General features: G+C 47.6%; 3 protein-coding genes across 3 annotated transcripts; 1 reads left to right on the top strand and 2 right to left on the bottom strand.

Annotated features, from left to right (window-relative positions):
- Positions 1-4,726: 4,726 nt before the first annotated feature.
- Positions 4,727-6,383, top strand: MAA_03261 (Peptidase S28; the record flags this gene model as incomplete). The annotated part of the gene is made up of 3 exons (XM_007821259.1): positions 4,727-5,623; positions 5,701-5,864; positions 5,924-6,383. The coding sequence occupies 3 exons, from the start codon at positions 4,727-4,729 to the stop codon at positions 6,381-6,383; spliced, it is 1,521 nt and encodes a 506-aa protein (XP_007819450.1).
- A 958-nt stretch (positions 6,384-7,341) lies between these two features.
- MAA_03262 (Peptidase S1/S6, chymotrypsin/Hap) lies at positions 7,342-8,277 on the bottom strand (the record flags this gene model as incomplete). The annotated part of the gene is made up of 3 exons (XM_007821260.1): positions 7,342-7,660; positions 7,731-7,924; positions 8,020-8,277. 3 exons carry the CDS (start codon positions 8,275-8,277, stop codon positions 7,342-7,344), a joined length of 771 nt encoding a protein of 256 aa, XP_007819451.1.
- A 1,056-nt stretch (positions 8,278-9,333) lies between these two features.
- MAA_03263 (Peptidase aspartic) lies at positions 9,334-11,242 on the bottom strand (the record flags this gene model as incomplete). The annotated part of the gene is made up of 3 exons (XM_007821261.1): positions 9,334-10,000; positions 10,127-10,876; positions 11,028-11,242. The coding sequence occupies 3 exons, from the start codon at positions 11,240-11,242 to the stop codon at positions 9,334-9,336; spliced, it is 1,632 nt and encodes a 543-aa protein (XP_007819452.1).
- Positions 11,243-11,434: the final 192 nt, after the last annotated feature.

The raw sequence follows: 11,434 nt of genomic DNA, 5'->3' as shown, positions 1-11,434 counted from the left end.
GTTTGTGAGGGTGTTGTAAACACTTACTCCGCCGAGTTCAGCGCAAAAGTCAGGCAGCTTGCTCGGAAAGCGGCAGTCCTGATTTGCGCAATATTTCTCGACCATATCCCTAAAGATGACGACGCAATCCATCTTGTTCCCCTAGAAAAATATTAGTGGCAGACTATCTTGTTTTAGGAAAAGAACGGCTACCTTTGCTGGTGGTTCGCAGATGAATCGTTGGCTGTCGTCTAAGGCAGCAATAAAGTTTTTGGGAGACTAGTGTTATCCTTCGCATTAATTATCGCATTAAATTGGCTATGAAACAATTGCTACTTACGTCTCCAAGGCCATTAATATTTCGGAAGACAGTGCATACTCGGATATTTTTCCAGAATTCTTCGTCTCCCTTTCAATCCCTTTTATGCTTAAAGCACTTCCGAAGCAGTCTTTGGTGTCTCTCTTGCATTTATCCAGGTTGATGTTCTCGAGACTCCCACAAATTTGCTCTGCTTGGCGGTTCAATTCCTCATTATTTGGAGGATCTCTGGCAAGAGCCAAGGCCGCAAAAGTAGCAAGCACAATGCTAAGAGACTTCATCTCGCAGATTTTCAACGGCGACAGTTGGCGTGTGAGCAAATGCAAAGGGGAATTAAAGATCTATGACAGTTGAAAGCAAGGTTGGTGCACCAATACAAGAAGTCAAGGGAATTCCTTCTACGGGTGGCGTTTTATATACCAACCGGCGTTGCAGCGACAGCCTGTAATGCATAGGTGTAATACTTTGAAGTCACGCCTTAACGCCAAGGGATGTAAGACCCGTAAGTACGGGAACGCATTGCAAATTTACTCTACGTGTCAGGTTCTGTTAAACTTATCATGCGTCGACGCAACGTTGCCCGGCTATGCGGGTCCCTCGGGCCATCAAGCATTAATCAAGGCCATGCATTACTCGCGTCCTTATCCCCTATATATGATAATTGTTGGACTGCTGTGTCCTTACACCCCAATGAATTGGAGACTGCAGGCTCAAGGGTCGCACCTCGATTTTCCTCCTATTTTGACGTTTTTATCTTAAGTTTTGAATTCGTCTAAAGATGGAATCCAAGTAAGTTCTTTTTTCTTGGCCTTACCGTTGAAGCTGAGAGACCCGCAAAGCAGCTAATATATTTCAGGTCATGCACTTGCATAAAACTTGGTTATACAGTCCACCCCCTAAATTATTCTTTATGCGTGACCTGACAGGGTAGCTAATAGCAGGGGGTAATATACTAATTATAGCTTATATCTTTTAGAAAATCAGGTGTTAAGAGGGGTTTTATAAAAAGCTTTTTTTAATTAGTTATTAACTCTCTTATTAGGTCATGTATATAGAATAATTCAGGGGCTGGACTGTATTTTTAGATAAATAGAGTGGAGTATAAGCGTACACAGCTTCTAATTACAACGTATTTACGTTAATAATTTATAAGGTTTAAGGCCTATTCCTGCCAGCTATTATTATCGCCTTAAATTCTAATATTATCTCTAATAAATAAGTATATATAGTATTAAGTAGGGGTAATAATTTTAAATATATATACTTAAACTTATTATAATCTTAACGCTATTAAGGCAGACCTAAAAGTAATAGCTAAGTATAAAAAACTAGAAGCTAAGGCAGAATAACTTTATAAATTATATTCTTAATAACTTTTACTCCTTTTAACTATAAAACTTAAACTATTAACTCCCACTCTTTCTTTCCTGTTTCTAACTTGTTCTTAATTAATATAATTAGCGCTTTTAGCGCTATTAAGCTCGATCTTTTATAACCCCTAATTGTCTGACACACTCCTTAAGGTTCTCCGTAATTATTACTAGTCGGACCGTCAGCGTGTAGCCCATAAGATAAATAAGTGTTATTATGCAGGAAATGCGCATAGCCTGGCAGAATTAACTTAGTGCTCTTGCAGGCTTACGCGTCTAGTTCTCATGCAGTGGGCACGACGTGATTCATGTATTATATGTAATTAAAGACCTCGACCACTTACGTGATGGAAGATCGCCGCGAATGCAAGTTATTCTCCACCCCTACATCCATGACAGGCCTCGCCGTGTTTCAAAATACACTGCGCATAATAGATATAGATAGGGCAAATACTAGCTTAAATGACATGATGTTGAACCCATGACTCAGAGCGGTTTCGGACAGGGATATATCCTTTCGGATAAAAGTTTACCCCGGTAAAAGTAGTAGTTTACTTATAAGCAGCTGTGGAACATGTAGATGTGACGATGATCCTTTATTTCTTCTAACTAGTGAGGGATATCTAGGGCTTCGTATTGTGGTCCGAATACTGGTGATTAGGCCACCGTAGCCACTGTTGAATCAATCGTTTCTACCCGCAAGAATATTGTGTCACATCCAGGAGCATTTCTGCCTGGCATCAACACACAAGATTGCTTCTCTTGGATATATCGAGCGCATCTCAACACAAGGACTAAAGTGGTCTCTGTAAATTCCAGTATTCTGGCCCAGCCCTGTGGGCTTGCAGTCCGTAATAGGTTATTAACACTGGGGAAGTTAGCTACTGCGGATTGATAAGGACGCTGCGAGTACACGTTACCCGAGGCTGGCAGCAAAGGCGGCGCCGTGATTTTTGCTGATAAGAGCGCAGTTTTTTTGGGTAAGGCCTTTAGAGTTTTTGGGTCCTTTGGTAGGAGGCGGCAGTGCAACGACTCTAGTACTTGGCCCGTCAAAACCCCTATCGAAATCTCCGTTTGGAGGTAGATCAAGGCCGTTTATTAGTCCAGGACCAAATTGCGGATCACGGACCTCTAGCGGACCTGCCGCTACTAGTCCGATTAATATACCAGCGACGGTAATTGAGAACTTTATTTTAACTGAGGTCTCCTGGTAAAATAAAATTTTAGGAAATAGATTAAACACTTCGCCGGCGCGTAAGGTTATGAATCACCTCTTAAGCTAGTGGATTTAACGCATTACAATGCGTGTACTATTTTTAAAATTATGTATTACTGTTTAATTAGCTAGGTACAGCTATTAATTGTGCTACTAGTAGGTCCTGGTAATTAACTAGCCTTTTTTTTATTTTTTTTATTATAATTTAATAATAGATTAAACACTAGCAAGAATAATTGTTGGCAGAAGAATGCACGAGTATTCTACTTAACGGCACCTGCGGCGTCTATATATACCTCTCGACAATAGAGCCTGGGAATATTATTCGAAGACAATACGCACCAGACTTAACTAGCGGAGAGTTATTGTTTTATTTTATGCTTATTTCAAGTTTAAAACGCATGGGGCCGAGTATATCATCCTGCGATGATAACATTCATGGGCACTATAAGACTTGAGTTATTACGCGCATACTAAGGCTCGGCCGCCAGTACTGATACTTCTCCGGCTGGCACCAGAGTAATCTCTCTATATTCGATCTATAAATTTGTGCAGGCATGTTATGGGGATGACTCCCAATAGATCTCGACGAACCCACCCAACCCTCAACCCTGCCCGCGTCTTCGTCATGGCTGTCGGACGACGCCACGACTGTTAGTGGCTGCTATCTTCGGTCGCCAAAGCATATAAGTTGAAGTTTCGTAGTAGCTGAAATCTAATTCTGCTTTTATTTCTTAAATGCTAACGCTAGGAGTTGCTATAACAAGACTCGCAATACAATTGCTTATAAACTGGGCTTCAAGAGGGGAAAATGACAAGAAGCTCTAGGAAATAATTCAAATTCAACAGCTTCAAAGGCTCAAATTGATCAGCAGCAGTAGCTTTGCTTACACCTATAGCAAGGGCTCACCTCGGCATCGGACCTAGTACGAGTTATCAAGTCCGCCCGCCAAGTTAAATCTGTGGTATCAGCTGCTGGGTCCTGTTGCACAGTCGACAGCATCAGGAAACCAGACTCAACATGAAGTTTAACCATGTCTGGACCATGACCAAACTTTTCGCTTTGTTTTCGGGCGTGCTTCAAGGTCAAGTCGATGGCGTAATGCGGAAATCTGCTTAAAGTGGAACTCGTATGGCATATATTGTAAGACTTTGTAGCACCGTTTATTCGGCCGGGGATCATAATCAGCCTATGTCGATCAAGTCCACATTGGATACGAACCAAGTACGATGGTGAAGCAGAGTCAACCCTGTATTTGCTTAGACCCTTGAGAACACCAACTCTGGCCGCGCCGCCATCGGTTCAAAAGTCCTGTTCAATCTATGCTTTGCCAATTGCCTCCTGCCTATTTCAGCTGGTGATTCATTGACTGCTGGCAATTCTGCCTTGAAGTCCCCACTGTCTGCCCTGGCGAGCCCGAGCAGTGAGGCGAAGCTTTTTATATAACCCTGCTAGGCCCACACACATCGAGAAACGCCCGGTGAACCATGTTGAGAAAATAAGGCGGTGCAGAATGCTGACTACTCGCGATGAATGCATTTTCTGCACTCGACCTCACGTCTTCACACGGCCATGTCCGTTAATTGGAGCCGGGAAAGGCTGTGGTAGACGCCCGTCCGCCGTGTAAAGAATGCCTGTGCCTCCATACACATGACGCCCGGATGAAGGCGAAGAGACGTAGCATAATAGCAAATTTTAATTTGCCATGAAAAGGTATATAACTTGGACATAAGTCTTGTTGAACTGTTCACATCCTCTGAATCATGATCGTACTGTAAGCATCCTTACTTCTGAAATCTTCTCATCCGTGTTCTCTCCTACGGTTCTTTATCTACGCCGAGATGCGCATCTCGTTTCTCGCTGCAGTACTTGCCGAGTTGCTTGTAGGCTCGTCAGCTGCGGGCAACTCGCACAAATATGACCGGCGCAGCCATATTCCAGCACGATCAAACAATGGCACCGCCGCTCCAAAAGCCGGCCTCTTTGACCAACTCATTGACCACAACAATCCCAGTCTTGGCACCTTCAAACAGCGATTCTGGTGGAGCGCCGACTTCTACGGCGGCCCAGGATCGCCCATCATCCTCGAGGCTCCCGGTGAGGCTGCCGTCGACGAGAATCTCGTCAACCATTCCAACGAGACCCTGACTGGTCTCTTTGCCCAAACAAACAAGGCTGCCGCCATCACTCTCGAGCATCGCTACTGGGGTGGCAGTTCTCCCGTTGGAAAGAACTGGACGGCCCAGACTCTGCAGCATCTCAACCTCGACAATTCCATCCAAGATCTTATTTACTTTGCTAATAATGTGTATCTTCCGTTTGATTCCCATGGTGATTCAAAGCCCGACAAGGCTCCTTGGGTCCTGACTGGATGCTCGTACCCCGGCGCTCTCACGGCCTGGACAAATGTCCTGGCACCCGGTATCTTTTGGGCATACCATGCATCCAGCGCCGTCGTCCAGGCAGTCTCAACCTTTTGGGAATATTTTAGTCCCATCGAGCAAGCCATGCCACGCAACTGCAGTTCTGATTTCAAAAGGCTGATATCGCATGTTGATGACGTCCTCTTTAATGGCACCACACACCAGAAACAGGAGCTCAAGGCGCTCTTTAATAGCAGTAGCAACACCAGTGACAGCGACTTTGCCAACGTGCTGTCGAGTCCGCTGGGAGACTGGCAAAACACCCACTTCACGAGCGGTTATACTAAGTTTAACCAGATGTGCGATTATGTCGAGGTGAGCATATGGCCTTCCTCTATGCCCGTCCCATGTCCGGAAGATTTAGCCAAGCTAATACGGAATCTCTCCCATAGAATCAATGGTCTGGGAGCAATGTTTCCATCCCCGGACCAGAGGGGGTTGGTACACAGCGTGCCCTCGAGGGGTTTGCCAAGTGGATGAGAGAACGTAACAGCACGTCAGAAGACCAAGAAGACTCCGACGAGCCTCTCTGGATGTGGTTTCTTTGCAACGAGCCGTAAGTACATCATTTCTTGTACGTATTTAAAGCCGCAGAATCATCTAACGTTGAAAAAGGTTCGAGTGGTGGCAAGTCTGGGGTCCTGGCTCAGACAACGGCCTCGTATCCAAGGCTCTCACCCGCGACAGTTCCCTGGCTGATTGCAAAACTATGTTCCCTACCGTCGGCAATTCTACCTATGGTCTCAACAAGGGCCGCACAGTCGATCAGCTCAACCTAAAGACAGGCGGCTGGAATCATGTCAACACGACGCGCCTCATGTGGGTGAATGGGGAGTATGACCCCTGGACCCCAGCCACCGTCTCGTCCAAGTCGCGACCTGGAGGTCCTTTGAAGTCCACCAAGCAAGCCCCTGTGTGGGTCATTCCCAAGGCTGCACACTGCAATGATCTAGATGTTAGGAATAGGATCAATGAAGGTGCGCGGGAGGTCATTGACGGGGTCGTGTCTCAGATGCAGGAGTGGGTGGCCGATTATTACAAGAAAAACGGTACAAGCTTGGCCGACGGTGTCTGAGAATGTATCCTTACCAACAGTTGTTATTTTCTTTCCCATCTACGAAGTCGTTTTATAAATTATGTGACTAGGGTCACCCCGATGCGGGTATCCTAAAGGGCCCGATAAGCGTCATGGCTGGCTAGCATCTCACGATGTATTTTTCTGCGATTGGATTGTCTACCGAGGTAGGCTTTTTAGAAACTCTTTGTTACATTAGATAGCATGTCTGGAGCGTCTCACACTCTTTGGCGGAGATGTCTGAGATGGTACACAATTCAATCTTCATTCATTTATTCAACACTTCTCCAGGTATATAGAAACCCCGACAAGGCATGAACTTACACCTCTGTCTGTGAATTTGAATCATTTGAAATGAGGCTTGTCTTTATACCGGGGCGGGAGTTTGGGTTTCCCTGAAAAGTAAAGCCAATCCTGGTGACAGAGCTCTCGATTTGGGTCGCCCTCCATATGTGACAAGGGTTCAACAAGGAAGGCTTGGAGCAATAGCTCAATTTATCTAAGAACAGTCTTTGGTATTAAAGGTCCTTAATTTTCCTTAAGGCCTTATTAACCAAAGACCTCTTTAAATACAAGAAGTCAGTGAGGGACTTTGCCCCAAGTCCCGTGATCGTAGCCCTTATGTATCCAACAGGTCCTTTCCGTGTGACACCATACGTTTATATGCGTATTGTGTCTGACCCGGCAAAGTTACACTATTAACTCGTGAGGATCCCGAAAAATTTATTTGACTCTCTATATTCATGGACTGCGCCATGTATGTGAAACTAGTTCTTATATACAGCTCAACCCAGCAGGAGGGCCATGTCGAATGTAAATTTGAGACTGGAATTCAAGGGATGAGATGATGAGATAATGCTGACAGATGTCGTATTGTACTGAACACCAGACTTCAGCAGCAAAATCTCCTACTCAAAGTTCCCCTTGTTCAAAGTCTGATGACTGTCCGACTCTCGGCTTACAAGTGGCTCTTGATGAACTCGATATCCGCGCCCAGCCTGGTATAGACTCCATAAGCATTGGGCGCCGCACACTTATAACCCCATGACACAACTCCGATCAGAACTCTGGTTTCGGTATCAATAATGGGGCCACCACTATCGCCGTTGCAAGCATCTTGTCCTCCTTCCTTAAGACCAGCACAGAACATGGCGTCCGTGATATTCGGCATGTTGGGGATCGCTTGATATGCCGCAGAGCATGTCGCACGATCAACAACGGGCACAGTAACCTTTTGTAACTCTTCTGGGGCCTGACCAGCGTACTCCAGATCTCCCCTAGTTCAAAAATCAGTATTTCATCTCTAGAATAACACGTAGGGTATGCGAGCCGCTTCGTAATACTTACCATCCTGCCACAGTTGCGTCGGCGCCAGCCACAGGGTCTGAGCCTGCCTCTGGCAATGTGGCGTAGCCGATGGTGCCATTCGCCTCGATGGGTGTTGATAGCTTCAGGATTGCCATGTCATATCCCAAACCTTCATATTTAGGGTGGGGGGTTATAGAGGAGATATTGGCAACAACGCCACCGGAAGCATGGGCCTAGGTGTGTTTTAGCTTTAGGTGGGTTGTGGCAATGGAAGCCAAAAGAACAGCAATCCTCCCATTGATACAAGAAGAAAGCAAACATAACTTACGAGAGAACCGGCGCGGACCTGCGAGATGGCTGGTGTTGACTCGACGCAATGCGCCGCGGTGAGGACCGTATTGGCGTTCAACAAGACACCGCCGCACCAATGGCGCCCGTTAAGCAACGTGCTGACGATGAAGGGGAATTCACCGGCCGCAGCAGGCGATCCGCCAACAATAAACACTGCATTTGATGCAGGCCGTGCAGCAGCCAAGGGAGCCGCACAAAGGGGCAGATAAACAGCGAGTAGGGACTTGAGCTCCATTGTAGTGATGGAAATGGCGATGATCCAAAGGACAAGGAATATATGAAGAAGGTTGTTATTAGAGTTAGACAAGTCAATTCCATGTTGGAAGACTAGTCGTATTTATATGCGAAATCGTTCCGTTATACAGCGTTCCCAGCTCGTATACTCTATGCCGTGCTCGTCTGCACGGACGGGGTGATCGACAAGCTCGCGTGGCAAAGCGTCCTAGTCGGCTTAAAACGGCAGGTGTAAACAAGTCGGCGGAGCCAAGTCGCCATCTATCGGGATCATTAAGGAAGTTGAATGGTTCGCAGAGGTTAACTAAAGGTTGGCAACTAAGTGGACTCCACTTGGCAACCAAGTGGATTGACTCAAGTGGCTCGTCCACTTAGTTGCTGATGGGTATTCTACAAACATAGAAGGTCGCATTGCCATAGCCCTTTCGAATCCGGCAGTGCGATAACGGAAGTTGTCCGCCAAGAGCGATGGCATTGTCGCTTGGAGCAATATTGTCCCGAAGAGTTTAGTCGTTTTGCCCAAGAAGGGGGAAACTTGCGCAACACGGAGGGCCCCTCGCCTTGAACTAGGAGAGAGTGGAAGTTGGCGAGGACGCTGTGACGCGGTGATGGATTTGGTTGGCCATTTTGACTTTAAACTCGCATGACAGGGGTTACGGTATTGACGTGATTTCCCCGTGATATGGAAGACTCCTGCCGTTTACGAAGACCTTGATGGATGGGCGTTTGCCCGACACGGGGGCGATGAAATGCGCCAAGCATCGTAACCAAGAGTATTATTGTTATTTGGATAAATAATATACAAATGAATAAGCCGGCGCGCGCGGTGATGCATCACCAACTCGGCTAGTGTGTTTAACGCATCGTATATCGCGCAGTTAGTTACGGCTTCTTAGCCTGGAACGTCTAAAACATGGTGTTGCTAGTGGTCTTGCATAATCATTCGGCCCCTTTCTTGATTTTTGCCATTACGTTAGTAGAAATAACGAATTAATGCTCCAATTAATACAACTCCATGTAACAATATAATACGTTTTCATCACCGTTAAGTTACAGATCAGCCCGGCATCTCTATCGGCGGGGCTTCCCTCCCAACCGCCGGCAGCTCCTGCGGGATAAAATGAGGAATGCCCTGAGCCGGATATTCCGCCTCGCCATCGGCCTTGGGTTCCCGCACCGCGTCTTCGGCCCGGCGACCTTGCTGCTGGTTCAAGGACGCCCGCCTCTTCCGAACAAACAGCCAGATGGATGCGGCACAAGCCAACGCCGCCACAGCAGCTCCAACAGCTATGCCTGCTACCGCACCAGAGGAGAGCGTCGAGTTGCCACTGTCCCCAGACGCCTTGTCCGCTCCACCGGCGGGACCGTTTGGGCTTAATGATGCCGTAGGTGTGGTGGCACACGTCTTGCTGGGATCAAAGACCTCGTTGCCATCGTTGACTGCGACTAGACTCTGGTCCGTGGTTGGATTTGCCTGCCAGATGGTGAATTTGCCGGCGCCAGAGTTTCCCATGAGGTACGCCCCGGTGAGGAAATAGCGCCCCAAGATGGGCAGCACGTTGGCAGTTGTATTCTGCAGAGAGTTGATGCGGATGACGGGCCGCGAGGCATTCGCATACAGATTGCCATCCTTGTCTATTTTCCTCTCGGGAACCACGAGCTGGTGGTTTGGTATCTTGATATTGATGCCGCCACCGAGCTTGAACGTGATGCCTCCATTGTAACTAGACCGGTCAGCATCACTACTGCGCATAAAGAAACTCGGTGTCTGACGTTGAAGGAAATAGCCCGGCGTGAGAAGATAAAGGAAGCGAGGTTTGTGGCTGTCAGAGCAAGGAATTGCAACTTACATGCCGAGTGAAGGGTCCATGATGACGGTCCACCAGTCAATGCCCGTGGATCTACCAGCCTCGGTGTTGCCAATTATACCCAGCAGATTGTCAAAGTAGGGAGATCGAGGCATGTCCATGAGAGTTGCCCGCTGTGGCACAACACAGGCCAGCAAGGCCGTGCCACCGTTTTCTTTGGAGAAGATGGATGCGTCTGTGCCGTTTGCCAGGTTCATCGTGATGTCTTGGATGGTGACCATCATGCTCGTCGGGCAGTCGGCGTGATGACTGAGGAGCATCGTGGCGCCGTCGCCGTACGTCTTGGCTTTGTCGTAGCCTCCTAATACAAATGAGCCCTGTTGTTGGTCGTCGTCTTCAACGCCGTCGAGCCCCCACCAGAATCCAAATGCTGAAGACGCAATACGTCCGGTGCTTCGTAACGCGGACATGAGGGTTGAGCCCCTGTCCATGCCAATCATGTTCAAAGGGTCGTAGCCCTGCAAATCCCACCCTGTGTAATCGACTGGATTGGCAAAGACAAAGTTGTCCAAGCTCACGTTGCTAGCCACGTTGAATTTGTCCGAGAAGAACTTGTACGTCTTGGAGCTCCACGGCTCCGTGGGTGGCTTGAAGCTTGATGGCGGCGCGCCCTTGGTAGTTGAATCGGCTGGCTTATAGACGCCTCCTCGAAAGGTCACACATGAGTCCCCTTCCCAGGTGAGATTCAAGGAATCACAAGCGGGGCCGTACAGGAATGTGTTGTTGACTCGCCTTGTGAAGACTCCTGTTAGTTTCTGCGTTGTCACTCGTACTCACGAGTCACGAGAGAGGATAAGACGAGGGAAAGTAAATGAGTAAAAATCAAACGATTTGTCTCTGGTCAAGAGGCAGAACAAAACAGAAGAAAAGAAGAGACCCTTACCAATAAGGCAAAAAGGCAAAGCTCTGTTCGGGCTCAGCAACAGTGAGAAACACACCGCGCTGAATCTTGCCCGTCGATAAAGTGACGTTTTTGATAGGAAGCGCTATTGGCGGCGGCACACAGGTTTGCGCGACTACGCCGGCTGCCAGGAAGATGGCAAGCAGCAAAGTCCATGATGTCTCAAGCAGCAGCTTTGAAGCAAAGAATGGCATCATCGTATGCCAGATTCCTGGCGTTTGCGGTCCTGTAGAATTCGTGGGGCAAAGACTATATCAGACTACACTGCGCAACGGCTGGGAGAAGACATGACAATTCAAGTACAGAAGAAGGCGGGGAGAGTGAGATTCAACCGGCAACAAGAAGGGTTCTCCTGTACCTGTGAAAAACCGAATTGGTGCGAGCACGTC

Source organism: Metarhizium robertsii (genome assembly GCF_000187425.2).
Source record: "Metarhizium robertsii ARSEF 23 chromosome Unknown MAA_Scf_3, whole genome shotgun sequence".
Classification (NCBI taxonomy): Eukaryota; Fungi; Ascomycota; class Sordariomycetes; order Hypocreales; family Clavicipitaceae; genus Metarhizium; species Metarhizium robertsii.
The sequence above is the reverse complement of the archived record's forward strand: the minus strand, read 5'-3'. Positions and strand labels throughout refer to the sequence as shown.